Source organism: Salmo salar, chromosome 15 (assembly GCF_965601325.2).
Source record: "Salmo salar chromosome 15, fSalSal1, whole genome shotgun sequence".
In the NCBI taxonomy this organism is placed as follows: Eukaryota; Metazoa; Chordata; class Actinopteri; order Salmoniformes; family Salmonidae; genus Salmo; species Salmo salar.
In genome coordinates this window covers 32,213,099-32,229,478 of record NC_138305.1, presented here as the reverse complement: position 1 = coordinate 32,229,478, position 16,380 = coordinate 32,213,099, and the positions used below count along the sequence as shown (strand labels likewise).

Here is a 16,380-nt window from a genome sequence, read left to right as displayed (position 1 = left end):
ACGCTTGGAGTTTGCCAAAAGGTTCTCTGGTCTGATAAAACCAAGATTGAACTCTTTGGCCTGCATGCCAAGCGTCACGTTTGGAGGAAACCTGACACCATCCCTACGGTGAATCATGGTGGTGGCAGCATCATGCTGTGAGGATTTTTTTCAGCGGCAGGGACTGTAAGACTAGTCAAGACCGAGGCGAAGGTGAACGGCGTAAAGTACAGAGAGATCCTTGATGAAAACCTGCTCCAGAGCACTCAGGACCTCAGACTGGGGTGAAGGTTGACCTTCCAACAGGACAACGACCCTAAGCACACAGCCAAGATAACACAGGAGTGGCTTCGGGACAAGTCTCTGAATGTCCTTGAGTGGCCCAACCAGAGCCCAGACTTGAACGCGATCGAACATGTCTGGCGAGACCTGAAAATAGCTGTGCAGCGACGCTCCCCATCCAACCTGACAGAGCTTGAGAGGATCTGCAGAGAATAATGGGTGAAACTCCCCAAATACAGGTGTGCCAAGCTTGTAGCGTCATACCCAAGAAGACACGAGGCTGTAATCGCTGTCAAAGGTGCTTCAACAAAGTACTGGGTAAAGTGTCTGAATACTTATGTAAATGTGATATTTCAGTTCTTTATTTTAAATAAATTAGCAAATATATATAAAAAATACGTTTTTGCTTTGTCATTATGGGAAAGTAGATAGATGAGAAAAACAACAACAATTTAATCAATTTTAGAATAAGGCTGTAACCTAACAAAATGTGGAAAAAATCATGGGGTCTGAATACATTCCGAAGGCACTGTACCTCGTACCTCTACACATTGATCTGGTACTGTTACTCCCTGTATATAACTCCACATGGATCTGGTACTGGTACTCCCTGTATATAACTCCACATTGATCTGGTACTGTTACTCCCTGTATATAACTCCACATTGATCTGGTACTGTTACTCCCTGTATATATCTCCACATTGATCTGGTACTGTTACTCCCTGTATATAACTCCACATTGATCTGGTACTGTTACTCCCTGTATATAACTACACATTGATCTGGTACTGGTACTCCCTGTATATAACTCCACATTGATCTGGTACTGGTACTCCCTGTATATAACTACTGTAAGTCGCTCTGGATAAGAGCGTCTGCTAAATGACTAAAATGTAAATGTAAATAACTCCATTCTCGTGAATTTTATTTTATTCCTCGTGTTAGTAAATATTTTATTTTGTATAATTTAAAAAAAAAACTCTGCATTGTTGGGAATGGTTCGTAAGCAAGCATTTCACTGTAAAGTCTACACCAGTTGTATTTGGAGCATGTAATAAATACAATTTATTTGATTTAGGCCATTAGACTTTTTCTGTGCTCTTGCTGGATGTCTTTCTGTTGCAACTTGAATTAATCCAGATGCATTTTTTTATTGACTATCAGAGACCGCTCGTCTTTATTTCACCTGGAAATTCTGTTTTACACTTCACGTTTAACTCTTTCTGTAGCCTGAAATCCTGAACCTGCTTGGCTAACATTCCACTCCTTGTACTCTGTGTTTCGCATGACAAGGAGTGGAAAGGAGTGGACAGACTGGTCCGCAGGTTACTTGACTTTGGACTAGTTTATTGTTTGTGCACGTCCCACTATCATGTTGGACAATAACTTTGGGTGGTTGATTCATAGAAATGAAGTAATATGAATGATAAACAGCCAATATAATTTATCACGCATTGGTATTTCCTGACATGAGTCATAGGATGGGATGGTATTTGAAACCATCGAATTACTCAGCTTGGCATTCCAGATATTCTCTGCCAAGAAAGTACTACGCTACATGTTATGTAAATATGCTTTCTACAGACGCCAGACAGACCACACAAAGCTGTGTGTTTTTTCTGTTAACTGGATATTCCTATTCCAGACCTTGCTCGAACTTTGAAAACAGAACATTTACTCTGTAGGAAATAAGAGCAAGTTTGGCTGTGTGACTCACCATCCTCTCACCACCTTCACAGAAATCCTAGGAGACAGTTGGAGCTGGGTGGCATCCACCACGTCTCTGAAGACTTCATAAGCCTGGCCGCTAAACTGGTCATGCTCAAACAACACCATCTAAATCATAGGAACAGGGAAGCCATTGTCATTTCAAAACATCAAGAGAAAAAGATGTAATGAGCAGCTCTGACGAAAGTAAGCTTAATAAACTAAAGTGATACTCGCAAGGTGCACTGTGAGTTTTATTTTCTTGAAGAAAGCATAAAGAGAGAAGGAAATGCTCACACATCACCATGGAAACACCATGTGTCATTTCAAAATACCAACAGAAAAATAAATGCTGTCGTGTTGAAACGTGTTGGTTTAAAAAAATGATGTATATGTTTTTGAAGAAGCAAACTTCCATTAATCTGACTACCAAAACTAACTGTCTTTTAATCAAGACATCAAGAAAAGGAAGTACATTATCTCTCCCTTTCTGAATCTGATGTTGATATTCCATCACATTGTATGACTCATCGGGTGACTCATCATGTGACTAAGTTGGTAGAGCTACCATGAGAGTTTGTTAGGATGTTTCATTCCATTCACTTCTAATTCTCATCTTCGAGTATTATATAACCTCACGATATAACATCCCAAAAGGCAGCCTATTCCCTTTATAGTGACTACTTTTGACCATAGAGCTCTTGTCAAAAGCAGTGCACTGTATATGGAACAAAGTGTCATTTGGGATGCCACCTTATTACTCTTGCATGCAAACCTACAGTTACTGAAACAGCATAAAGAAAATAAAGTACATGTTTAACTGCCTGCCTTCCATCCCCACCCCCTGAGATTCCACAATGCAATGCTTTACCACAGAGTTGAAATGGCTCTTGGCAGTACAGAATAGCTTGTTCTTAAACATATCCAGCTGTAGATCTGTATAGCTCCTTTCTCAAACAACCCCATTTTCCCTTGATGCGAAACCATATGAAACAGATGTCTTCAATAACACAATGGTAGAGTCTCAAATGGCACCCTATTCTGTATAGTCCTATGGGCCCTGGTCAAAAGTAGTGCACTACGTAGGGAATAGGGTGCCATTTGGGACACAGATAATAGCTTGTCCTTCCATCCAGTTTTAATGCTAATTCTTTCAATTCTATCCTTGTTCTTTGGAAATATCTGTTTGAAGCTGTGCCTACCTTTCCTGGTCGCCTATGGAATCCATTCACAGCCTCTCTCTGTAACACCAAAATCACATGAATACTGCAATTATCATGACATTCTAGATGGTTATCTTCAATGTCATAAAATCCAGGTTCCAGAGCTGCTTATCAGTGTTTAAGTTAATGCTGTGTACTGTCCACTCTTAGAAAAAAGGGTTCCAAAAGGGTTCTTCAGCTGTCCCCATAGTAGAACCGTTTTTGCTTCCAGGTAGAACTGTTTTTGCTTCCAGTACAAAGGGTTCTACATGGAACCCAAAAGTATTCTTTAAAGGGTTCTCCTATGGGGACAGCCAAAGAACCCTTATAGGTTCTAGATAGCTTTCTTTTCTAAGACTGCGTACTGTGTACTTGTTTGTGGGTCAGGCCTTTCGGACTCATGGTTTGACTTTGGTTTGTTTTATTGACTATTATGAGACATGTTTAAGTCAATTAATATAACTGTTTTATACATATAACTTAATGTATATTACACATGTGTAACCCCACACCCACCCACCCACCCACCCACCCCCCACCCATCCATCCATCCATCCATCCCCTTCTCCCACACACACTTACATGGTCAGTACGAGTCCCTAGTGGGCCAGCCAGAGGGGTCATGGCCTCGAATAGGGAGGATGGAGGAACCAGAGGAAGACTCGGAGGTCTTCCATCCAGCATTAGGAGTCCAGGCCTGATATTCAAATCTCCTCTACCACCTCCTTCAAGTGGCTTCATCCCTCCAATAACCTGTTATAACCAAACAATAACCATTAAATACCCATCACATAAGGATCAGTGTGTGAGGCAGTTAGACATGCTTCCCTCCCCGTAAAAACCTACGGAAATACTAAAACAATTACTGAAATAGGATAACATGTTTAAACACGGAACAGAGCGTCTGCGTTCTATGATAATGTTATTCTCATCAACAGGAAATACATACATTAGCAATCTTTTGTCCAATAACTTTGCTGATTGTTAGTGCTTGTCAGATTAACTTGTACATCAACTACAGTATTTATTTGCCTAGTTAACCTTTATTTAATGAGGCAAGTCAGTTAAGAACAAATTTTTATTTACAATGACGGCCTACCCCAGCCAAACCCGGATGACACTGGGCCAATTGTGCGGCACCCTATGGGACTCCCAAGCACAGCCGGATGTGATGCAGCCTGGATTCGAACCAGAGACTGCAGTGACGCCTCTTGCACTGAGATGCAGAGCCTTAGATTGCTAATGTATGTATTTCCTCCACTCGGGAGTACACTGCTTGCATTTCACACCATTCAATCAAGATTGAAAGCTATAGAGTGTGTGATCAAACATCTCAACGGCAGTGTTCCCCAAAACACCTGCCAGTACCCGCACATCTGAATGGTCAACTAATCGTTAAGCATTGGATTAGAGTATCAGGTGTGTTGGTACTGGAATAGAACAAATACATAACATGGCTTGGGATTCTCAAAGAGAGGTTTGAGAAACACTGCCATTGAGATGTTCAAAAGTGCTAGATTCAACATATGGTGTGGGATGCAAGCGCTACTCAATAGAATTGAGAGTTGTCGAAAACCTACCTCTGAGTTGAGCGGTTCCTGCCCTGTGCTCAGCTCTAGTTTCCCAGCAGGCTCTCGGAGAGGAAGGTACTTCTCTAAATACTCCGGCAGCTTGATGTCGTTAAAGGACGGGAACGGAGAAGCTGAGTCACTGACCATAGCAGTCTGGGCAGTGGGCCTGTTCCCCAGGTTACGACTTTGGATGGTAGCCTCCCCAGAGGAAGTGGGGGAAGTCTGGGGGACTGGTGGTGGAGGGCTGGGCTGTTTGGCCAATGCCTGTCTGAGCTCCCCAGAGAAAGTGGAGGTAGTCTGGGATGGCTTAGTGACTGGTGAAGGGCTGGGCTGGAAGTGAGGAGCCTCGGTGGGAGACACCTCCCCACCCGGAGTGGTGTCCATCTGGGGTTGAACTCCGGGCCTCTTGCCCCGGGTGGAGGAGCTGTTCAGGCTACTAAGGATACAGCTCCTCTCCAAGCGTGACATACGAGGTTTCACCACCTTCGCCTCCTCCTCTTTCTTCTCCTCCCCCTCGCCCTCTTCCTTCCTCTTCTCCTCACCCTCCTCTATGGTGGTCTTCTCCCTCTCCAAGAAGAGTCTGGAATGGGTGTCGAGGCTCTTGAGTAGGATGCTGCCCCTGTCCCGGTCTGTGATGCTGGCCCTGGCCGGCTTCAGCTCCCCTTTGACCTGGTTCCTCTGGAGCTTAGGCAGAAGACTCTGGGTTGTCTCCCCAGAAAACTCCCTCTTCCTCAGGCCGAACTGGAACTCCTCTGGGTCAAAGGTCTTCTCGAAGCGGTCCTCCCGGATGGCGGGCATTGCGAATGGTGGCTTGGGAGGATGGTGGTGGTGGTTCTGCCGCGGTGGCAACGAGAAAGGCACGCCAAGGCGTTTTATGTTCTCGATGAAGTCATCGTCGTCCAGTTCTCCGGACGTGTCCAAGAGGTTGCTCTCGCTGACCGATGAGCTGAGCTTGGGTTCAGCGGGGCGGAGGAGCTTCGGCTTGGGGAAGTGATGGTCCACATCTAGCCAGCTGGAGGGGGTGTCTCGTTGGAGGGGCAAGCCACTGCCACCGCCCCCCAGTAAGGGGAGCTTATTCAGGGATGGATGTTGGGGAGAGACTGGGCTCTGTTTTTTGGTGGTTTCAGTAGAAGAGGGTATCTTCTGAGCTTTGCCTGGACTGGGGAAAAAGGTTGATTTCTCTTTGGTTGTCTCGGGTTGTGTTACCGGGCGGATCTCGACATTCACAACCGGTGTAGGATTTGTTACCACAATTCCTTGCTTGTCATCAGCTGTCCTTTCTTGCACAGTAGTAGTACAACTACTAGTAGATGACTTTTGTTCAAGTGCATCCCATTTTCCCTCTGCTAGCTTTCCATTGGGCAACATCACTGTCTTTTCTCTGTCCTCACTCTGTGATTGGCTTGGTAGAGTGTTCCCCTCCTTCACATCCTCTGACTTTTTTACCTCTGGGGCTATAGTCTTTACAGTGGAGTTCTCCTTTCCAACATCCAGCCCTGGCCCCTCACTACTCTTTGGCTTTGGCCCAGGTAGTTCTTTCTCCCCCTGACCCTTTGTCTTTCCTAGGGCTTTGGTCTCCAACGGATTCTGAGTAGAATCTACCGCTGTAGGTTTTGAGGCCTTGCTTTCTGTTTTTACAGCAGTGGAGTTCTCCTTCCCAACATCCAGCCTTGACCCCTCACTGCTCTTCGGCTTTGGCCCAGGTAGTTCTTTCTCCCCCTGACCCTTTGTCTTTTCTGGGGCTTTGGTCTCCGAACGATACTGAGTAGAATCTACCGCTGTAGGTTTTGAGGCCTTGCTTTCTGTTTTTACAGCAGTGGAGTTCTCCTTCCCAACATCCAGCCTTGACCCCTCACTGCTCTTCGGCTTTGGCCCAGGTAGTTCTTTCTCCCCCTGACCTTTTGTCTTTTCCAGGGCTTTGGTCTCCGAAGGATTCTGAGTAGAATCTACCGCTGTAGCTTTTGAGGCCTTGCTTTCTGTTTTTACAGCAGTGGAGTTCTCCTTCCCAACATCCAGCCTTGGCTCCTCACATCTCTTCGGCTTTAACCCAGGTAGTTCTTTCTCCCCCTGACCCATTGTCTTTTCTGGGGCTTTGGTCTCCGAAGGATTCTGAGTAGAATCTACCGCTGTAGCTTTTGAGGCCTTGCTTTCCGTTTTTACAGAGGTGTCCTTCTCTACTACTGGCACTGTAGTGCTAGGCATTGAGGGGGTGGGTTCTGGGGTAGGCCTCACTCTGTGTGTCGGTGTGTCGTGGCTAGGTTTATCTGTCTTCGCCTCAGATGACATTACAGACTGGGTCTGCTTTGAGGCCTTGGTTTGCTGCTTTTCTAATACAGGGTCCTGACGATAAGATTTTGTTTTCTGCTCAGGCACACGTGTAGACGACCTTTCCTTAGGAGGCTCGATTGCACATTTATCACTGTCTTTTCCCATCGCTGTCTCATCAATCTGAGTGACAACACTGGCAGTTTTATCTGACTGAGAAGGCTGTGTAGGAGTCAGTGAGGCTGGAGGTTTAATAGGAGCTACAGAGGGTGGGACAGCTTTAGTAGCAGCTGTCTCAGCGGTGTCTTGTCTACTGCCTGAAGGCAAATCCTTCTCTGACTTTGTATCTGTATTTTTATCAGGCTGTTTTACCATATCCACCACTTTCTTTTCAGGCTGCATTGGTCTGTTGTCGACTTTAGCGTGTGGGACAGGTGAGCCTTGCTCCACACGAGAGGGGTCTTGAACAAGAGTCTGTTTTTTCTTAGGCAAATGTGAAGGCAGGGATGTTTCGCTGTTGTCCTTGGAAACATTTTGATTTGTCTTAATGGTAGAGGTCGTCTCAGAGCTTCCCCCCTCTGCCTTCTCTCCCTTGTAACTCTGTGAGGGTAGAATGTCTACAGTTTTATCATTGGGCCCCTTTCTTACACTGATAGGATCAGAGGTAGCCATTTTATTGTCTTTGATGACGTTTGGAGGTGTGGGTGATTGCGTCATTTCCTTTAACGGTTTGTTAGAATTTTCTTTTTCGTCTGACAATGACTCGTTCTGCTTGTCTGAGGGTGCTGGCTTTTTATTGACTACTTGCTGTCTGTTTTCTCTAACAGACTCTTTTTTAACATCTGATTTTACGTCTACAGATTGACTATATTGTGGCGATGTAACTGTATTAACGTCCTGCTCAAACGCAGTGGCCATTTTCTTTGTGGTGCCTGCCTCTTCCTGTTTGCTGTTGACCACTTCCTGCTCAGTGTTTGTCACTTCCTGTTTGATGTCACAGCTCGGGTTCGGGTGATTGGCTGACTCCCCTCCTTTGCTTTTCCGTTTCTTTGACCTGGAGTTTTGTCTGCTGTTGGCTTTGGATTGTGGGCTGACCACATTGGTTGAGTCCACCTGAGGTGTCAGCTGGCTTGAGTCTGAGCTACTCCCCCCTTTAACTGAAGTATTTAGGTCAATATTGGTAGGTCTCTTTGGTAGCTCCACTGTTTCAGTAGCCTCTTTGTCCTTTGTTTTGGAGTCTGTCTGATCTGCTTTAGGAACTGGCATAACCGCTACTGGGGTGGTATCTGGCTCCGCTGGTTTCAATGTTATCTCTGCCTTCGGGGTGCTCCGAGTAGGAGTCTTTTCCCTGCTGGCCAGTTTTCCCTGAATGTCCTGTTTTGTTGTCTTTGACACAGCAGGGAAATCTGTAGAATTTTCAGGTATTCCTGCAATACTAGAGGACTTTTGGGGTACCATTGTTTTATCATCCATCTTCTGAGCCTCTGCAAAGTTCCTCACCCGCTCCCGTATCGTTTTTAATTTCTCCCGAACAGGGGGGGCCGAGCTGGACCTGGCATCGCCACGTTCCACCGATTTCTCCCGCTGATCTGGCAACCCGAGCTCTCTGTGTACATTTGTTATTAGCTGCTCTGTGACTTTCCTGGTGGGAGAAACATCTGCACTCCTGGGGTAAGTCTTACTGGGACTGGCAACCCCCATCGCTCTCCCCTCGAAAAGGCTGATCCTATCTGCGATCCGCCCAATAGGCTGAGGAGTCTTGGATTCCTCGTCCACTTTCTTTAGATCAGGTGGTCTGTGACCAATGAAAACAAAGAAGCATGTGTTCTGTCTCAATTTGAACAAAAACCCTGATATTCAATTGATCTAGCTGTAAATACACTACATTTGTTCTATATCACACACAAAATCTATCTCAATGGATTTAGTGTTTTGAAAATACTTTATCAGCTAAGTGGAGATAGTGGTTGAAATGCCAACAAATGTAGGACATATTTTGATGCACTACAAAGATATTCTACCTGTAAAGGGAAAACTTTTTTTGCTATAAACAGAGATATTTTTAAGTATTTAAATAACATCTGATTCCTAAACTGCGTAGTCAGGAAGTAGGTTATCCAACAATACAGTAATCAAGTAGTCAGGTAAACACAACTCACCTCTTGGTCACCTTCGGTTCCACCTTGCCCTTTCCCTTAGCTGTATCATGACCCTCCGTGACCTTTCCTGTAGCCATCCCTCCTTTCTCAAAGCTCACGGCAACGTGTCCTCCATCACCCTCTGGACTCAGTGGCTGCTCCGAGTTCACCATCACTTTCTTCGCAAAGAACTTCACCTCGCTGTGTGACACCTTCATGCTCCGGCGTTTGGACTCTGCGCTCTCCGTGCGCCTCTCCACCCGGCATGGGCTAGTGTCGTCGACCACGTCTACGTCCATGTCCCCTTCCCCGTCCACCACGGCCACCAGGGTGGCGTGTACTGGTGCGTCTAGGTCCTCCTGGGCTTCCTCCCTCTCCTTCCCTCTGCGTGTTTTTGTTGGAACTGAAGCATGTTTGTCTTTAGAAGAGGAGGGGGTGGAGTCTCCAGGTTTAGGTGTGTTATATTCTGATGATGTAGGTGAGTTCTCGGTTCCAGGCTGGGGTTTGGTGGGCGTATTCTCCTGAGAACTGGCTCCTCCTCCGTCTCCGGAGGAGTTCTTCCTGGACCGCCTCCTGCCTGAGTTCTTACGGCCCATCGTGTCTGTGTCTCTGTCTGACTCCTCTTCACCAGAGAGCTCAGGGATGGTCTGTGAGCTCGTCTGTGTCTCTGTAGGGGACTTCAGTGACACTCCCACCAGGGCACTGTAACTGCTATGACCTTTGATCCCTATAGCAGCTTTGAGACAAATCCTTTTGCGCTCCTCGGTCCTCTCCTTTGTATTGGTGTTCTCTGATGACAAGTCAACACTCTTGGATGATTTTGCTCTGGAAACCACCTGAAGTCTTTTCTTCACCTTGGTGGTGATGATGGCGTGGGGCACTTCCTGCTTTGTGTGGGTGTCCGTTCTGTTCTGGCTCAGGCTCAGGCTCGTCTCCTCCAGGTACACATGCAGCCTCTTGCCTGCCTGGACTTGGGCTCGGGGCAGGGCCTGGGTGTGTTCCTGTCGGTCAGAGTCCTCCCAGGCCACTCCCTCTTCAAGGGCAGATGAAAGCACACGTGTCAGATGGCTGGCATTCCTCTTCGGGGCAGGATTCCCGCTCGCTCCACTGCTCCTTCCCCCCTCCTCCTCCGTTTCCTCTCCCTGCGAGGCAATCCACCACTCCTCCTCCCTAGGACCTCCTCTTTCTCCCCACTCGCTGTGGCTGCTGGCTGCAGAGAGGGGGCTGTCCCTGTGGGTAGACGCTCTGGCGTCCGCCGCGTTCCACTCCTCAAAAACCCTGGAGCGATGCCGCTGGGCAGGCTGGGAATTCTGTCCCTCCTTTTGCTGCTCCTCTTCTCCCCTCACAGGTTCCTCCTGGGCCCCCTCTCCTTCTGGCCTGGGGCTCTGGTCTTCCGTCGGGGACTGAGAGGCATCGTCGTCACTTGGACTCCTGGGGCTCCCTCTTTCTTTCCAGGGGGAGAACCAGCTCCCGATCCGGCCCAAGACACCAGTACTGTGCTCTTCTTGGGTCTGAGACTGTAGTCGTAGAGGCAGACAGAGAACTAATTAGACATGTCTTTACAGTACCAGTACATACTCACTGACTGCCAGTGCCAATACACATGCATACGCTGCACATGCATAAGCATAAGTGGTAACCATTTACTTAAAATCTGCAGGTATAATGCATGATAACTTGTTGTAAGCATGTATGAGCCCTTACAATGCCTTGTTATGAGGCTATGCTTTGTCCCTCTCTACTGTATGTAGGAAATTTTCAAGTGACTCAAATAGGCTGTTATTTTAGTCAGGATGATTATAATAGGATAACAAGACAGTAAAGAGGCTCATTTGTGCCTATAGTCTTACAATGGATTAGAACGTCATTATAATGCATTATACCTAAGGGCTTTAAACAAAGTGTTACTGCTTACAGTGTAGGTACCTACGGGGTTTAAGTAAGTGTTACTGTATACAGTGTAAGTTACGTGTGGACGGCACAGTGAATATTGCAGATAGGCGAAAGGAAGGAAGGGTCAGAGAGTCCAAGGGTTATTTGCTTTGTCAATGTCAGATTTTGTGCAGCTCTCAACATAATGAAAGCATGCAACAGCAGTACTAATAATACCTTTGTTATAGGAGCTCAACTCACCCAAGAGCCAAGTACCATATCATTCAGAGTCTTTATGCCGCTTGTGAACATGTTTTAGGCTTTAAAACATTTAAACCTATAGACCATAAAACAAAAATATAATATATAATCATCCTAAAATACATACTATTTAGCTCTGTTGCAAATTAACATGCATCTATGGAAATAATTCATATTTTAGAGCATTTCCCCCCAAAAAATCAAATTGTGTAATTCTAACGGAAACCACTTTATGTAACCAATTTTTTAACACCCTAGCTGCCACTACTCTTCCTCGACTACAATTTTTATCTGTCTCATCTAAAAAATGTACACTACCGGTCAAAAGTTTTAGAAAACCTACTCATTCAAGGGTTTTCCTTTATTTTTTACTATTTTCTACATTGTAGAATAATAGTGAAAACATCAAAACTATGAAAAACACATATGGAATCATGTAGTGACCAAAAAGGTGTTAAAAAAATCAAGATTCTTCAAAGTAGCCACCCTTTGCCTTGATGACAGCTTTGCACACTCTTGGCATTCTCTCAATCAGCCTCATGAGGTAGTCACCTGGTGTGCCTTTGTCTAAAGTTCATTTGTGGAATTTCTTTCCTTATTAATGCATTTGAGACAATCAGTTCTGTTGTGACAAGGTTGGGGTGGTATATAGAATATAGCCCTATTTGGTAAAAGACCAAGTGCATATTATGGAAAGAACAGCTCAAAGAAAGAGAAACGACAGTCCATTATTACTTTAAGACATGAAGGTCAGTCAATATGCAAAATTTCAAGAACTTTAAAAGTTTCTTAAAGTGCATTCGCAAAAACCATCAAGTTTTATGATGAAACTGGCTCTCATGAGGACCGCCACAGGAAAGGAGTTACCAGCCTCAGAAATTGCAGCCCAAATAAATGCTTCATAGAGTTCAAGTAACAGACACATCCCAACATCAACTGTTCAGAGGAGACTGCGTGAAACAGGCCTTCATGGTCGATTGCTGCAAAGAAACCACTACTAAAGGACACCAATAAGAAGAAGAGACTGGCTTGGGCCAAGAAACAGGAGCAATAGACATTAGACCGGTGGAAATCTGTCCTTTGTCCAAATTTGACATTTTTGGTTCCAACCGCCGTGTCTTTGTGAGACGCATAGTAGGTGAATGGATAATCAACACGTGTGGTTCCCTCCGTAAAGCATGGAGGAGGAGGTGTGATGGTGTAGGGGTGCTTTGCTGGTTACACTGTCAGTGATTTATTTAGAATTCAATGCACACTTAACCAGCATGGCTACCACAGCATTCTGCAGCGATACACCATCCCATCTGGTTTGCGCTTAGTGGGACTATCATTTGTTTTTCAACAGGACAATGACCCAAGACACCTCCAGGCTGTGTAAGGGCTATTTGGACAAGAAGGACAGTGATGGAGTGCTGAATCAGATGACCTGGCCTCCACAATCACCCAACCTCACCCCAATTCAGAAGGTTTGGGATGAGTTGGAGCGCAGAGTGAAGGAAAAGCAGCCAACAAGTGCTCAGCATATGTGGGAACTCCTTCAAGACTGTTGGAAATGCATTCCAGGTGAAGCTGGTTGAGAGAATGCCAAGAATGTGCAAAGCTGTCATCAAGGCAAAGGGTGGCTATTTGAAGAATTTGTTTAACACTGTTTTGGTTACTACATAATTCCATATGTGTTATTTCATAGTTTTGATATCTTCACTATTATTCTACAATGTAGAAAATAGTAAAAATAAAGAAAAACCCTTGAATGAGAAGGTGTTATAAAACTTTTGACTGGTAGTGTAAGTCACTAACAAAACGATTCTGAGTTAAGTTGATCTAATATTTCGTCATTTATAAAAAAGTTATTTATTTATATATATATAATATAATTGTATTACATCTATAAATGTTTTATGTATATACCATTAAGCTTACTGCAAGCTCTACGCTGACGCAAGATTTGGAGTGTTGCAATTACATTTTTTGTTACAAAAGGGGCGGCTTCTTATAATACGCTCTGGCATTCAACATACTTTTTTACTACCTGAACATTTTCACGCTGTATCATTCCTTCTGCAGCCGTGGGGGCAGTGTGGCTTGGTTCCTTGATTTGATCTATGGGCTACATATAGGCAATTCATCAAAGTAGCCTATTTTGCATTGATAACTAAATATAATCTCAGCCATTGTTCAAACAACAAGAATCCACCCCAAAAGGTGTTTTGTTTAAAAGTAATAACTAGTGAATACAGGATATTGTGAAATGGTAGAAACTGCTGTAGCCAACTACCTAGCCTTGTGCTTTTTACTCTGTGACCAAAACACGGTGATGTTTTAGCTGATATGGGAATGAATACACAAGCAGCATATCAAACTGCGATAATGTTTTAAGTTCAATCATCAGCAAATATAAGAATATTTGCTAGGGCATATTTTTTAAATTATAAATCAGATTTTTTTCTCGTGTATATGTGGGAAGCTAAAAAGGCTAGCTAGCTTGCTAATTCTTTAACCAAGCTAAAGATAGCTGCTACTAGCAAGGGTTACCAATTCTTCCTTGTTTTCACAAAATGAAAAGACAAAAATCAAAACTTTGCTATCGCCCCCTTGTGAATGGGCGTGGGACTGGCGAGGATATCATGTTACCAAAAGGTGTCCGCTAATCCAACAATCCCACTCAACAGAGTAAAGCTTGTAGTAACCTGTAGCGGAGCCTAAATGTAAATCATCCACTTGTTTAGAAAGAAAAATAGGAATCAGTTTTCATTAAAGCAGTAACATTTAAGTTGAGGGTTTTGGAGGAAACTGGTCCCCCCTCCAATGGGGCAACTGCCCCCCCGGCAATCTAATGCAAGTCTATTCTACCTAAATTAGTATTTTACAAATAATGTCCAAATCATCTACAAGTAACTTAATTAAGTTACACAGTCATTTTTAGACACTTTAGAATGATTTGGACATGATTTGGAGCGATAAGAAAAGAGAGGCCTTACATCAAAACTTCATCATAGTGAGGATATTAATAGTGAGATGTGCAATGCCATTTTGTTTCAATATTTGATGTATTTAATTAAAATAAGATACCTAGACTAAAGCTTTTAATTATTCAAAAGTATCAAAATAAAATGTATTAAATAGATTTTAACACAGTAATCTTCAGGGGGGTTACACTTGTACTTGGAAAAACTGTAATTTTCTAAAAACTAAATGTCATTAAATAACCCAAAAAGTGTAAACTGTAGCCACTTACTCCTCTTCATAGTTTGCTTGCCTAAGCATGACAATCATCCCCATACCAAAGTTTTACCAAACGTTGCTTTTTTGTGTCAGAAATTGAACATTGTTCTTAGGAGGGGGGCTTGTTACCCCACATTACCCTATATATGAAAATGTATTTTTCAATCTAAATATAAGTACATGATAGATAACACCTCCAGCATGTTCAACTGCTTCCATACCCCAGTGACGGAGAAGTCTAAAGAACAACTTACCTTAAATTATAGGAAAATTCCAATATTTGAAACCCAAAATGAACAGCTGTCAAGTACAGAATAAGTCAGTCTCACAATATAGTCAGTATGATAATAGTCTTTCTCTTGTTTTCTTTGTAAAAGTATTTTCCATGTCTGACCAACAGAAAAAGCAAGCAGAACAAGAGGAAGACGGTTTGAAAGCGGAATCGAAGGTATGTGTGCAGGCTGAGCTGAAGTTGGATAATTATTTCTGTGCGGAACGGCGCGCAGACGCAGCCTGGTGGTAAAATATCCGGCAAACGTTCCCTCGGGAGATGACGCATTCGATTTGTAGGCTTGCCTGTTTCTTTTTTGAATCGTTTGGTTTCAAAGTGTGCCACTGTTGGCGGGCTGCTCAAGTCAGTCTTTCCATAAGCAGTTGAGAACTGTAGTTAACCCTTCAAATAACTGTCTGCCTCAGGATAACATGTAGTTGTTGTTTGTTTTGTCTATTTGTCAATAGAATGACCATAGCCACAAGGCAAATTAACAAATATGTACACATAGCCTATTTCTTTCCACTTAATGAAGTTATTTATGCGCTTAAATGTCAGCTATTAGGCCTAAAGTGCGATTGTCATTATGCTGCTTTGCAATATGTGTGTTTTTATCATTGAAATAGCCTAATCATAGGCTAGACATTGCCTACCTGTAATTAGAAAATAATAATATATAATAACATATAATAGAATATAGGCCTAAATAAACATTTATAGAACAGACAATTGATATATCACCAAGAAATATAACCCAAGTCACACAGATACATTCTCTAGGCTGTTTATCAAATATTCACATAAAATACAGTGCCCTTTGTAAAAGCCTTGGCGCGCAACAGGTAAACTAATTCTGAAAGAGTCGACGAAAATGTCAGTGTGGCATTCCTTTCTTTTTCGCCTCATTTAACACGCCCAGTTCATCTGTTAGACAAATCCCAAAGTTCAGCCAAACCTACTGCCATACACTAATTATAGTCAAAGAAATACATTAGCGAGAGACGGAGTACTTACCATGATAACGCCTCCGTTATTGAATCCGTTCCAAATCTCCCAGGAATCGGTCAAATGGAAGTTGCCTGGGCGACTTTGAGCAAGGACCCGGTTAAAATAACACTCTCACTCGGCCACCGTCTCTCTGAGGTGAGGTAACCTATGGCTGCATCACCAGGACTTTTTCCTACAAACTAATACCATAAACAAATCATTATATGAGTCCAAATGTCCAATTTTTGAATTAAACCAATAGCGATGCATTATCCATGTCGTTTGAGTGACTTTCTGAGAGGAGGGCTGAGGCTACATCTGGAATCTGCCCAGCCCAGGTAACACACCCCAGGGAGAAAGACTGGTGACAGCAGGTATGGCAGTATGTTATGCAACACTTTCAGTCCAACACAAAAGTAAAGCACTCTCAGACACACACACACACACACACACACACACACACACACACACACACACACACACACACACACACACACACACACACACACACACACACACAGTTGATACCCCCCAACTGATAAATTATTCATCTATTGCAGTTGAAACCCGCCTCTCCAACCCTATTAAACATTTAAACACTGTTTTGAGTCAACGTTCTTA

The 16,380-nt window shown here is 43.8% G+C and overlaps 1 protein-coding gene across 2 annotated transcripts in view; it reads right to left on the bottom strand.

Moving 5' to 3' along the window:
- Positions 1-16,090, bottom strand: part of LOC106571166 (uncharacterized) — a 45,282-nt gene extending 29,192 nt beyond the window's left edge. Inside the window, exons 1-7 of one of the 2 annotated variants that reach the window (XM_014143918.3) lie at positions 14,756-14,982; positions 11,280-11,355; positions 9,168-10,663; positions 4,753-8,803; positions 3,755-3,925; positions 3,173-3,211; positions 1,981-2,099 (exon numbers count right to left, since the gene is read on the bottom strand). In XM_014143918.3, coding sequence (XP_013999393.3) covers positions 1,981-2,099; positions 3,173-3,211; positions 3,755-3,925; positions 4,753-8,803; positions 9,168-10,663; positions 11,280-11,330 — 5,927 coding nt within the window. In that variant the 5' untranslated portion in view covers positions 11,331-11,355; positions 14,756-14,982. Of the gene's footprint in view, positions 1-1,980; positions 2,100-3,172; positions 3,212-3,754; positions 3,926-4,752; positions 8,804-9,167; positions 10,664-11,279; positions 11,356-14,755; positions 14,983-15,786 lie in introns of those variants that run through there. The other variant, XM_014143919.3, reaches the window with a different exon arrangement.
- Positions 16,091-16,380: the final 290 nt, after the last annotated feature.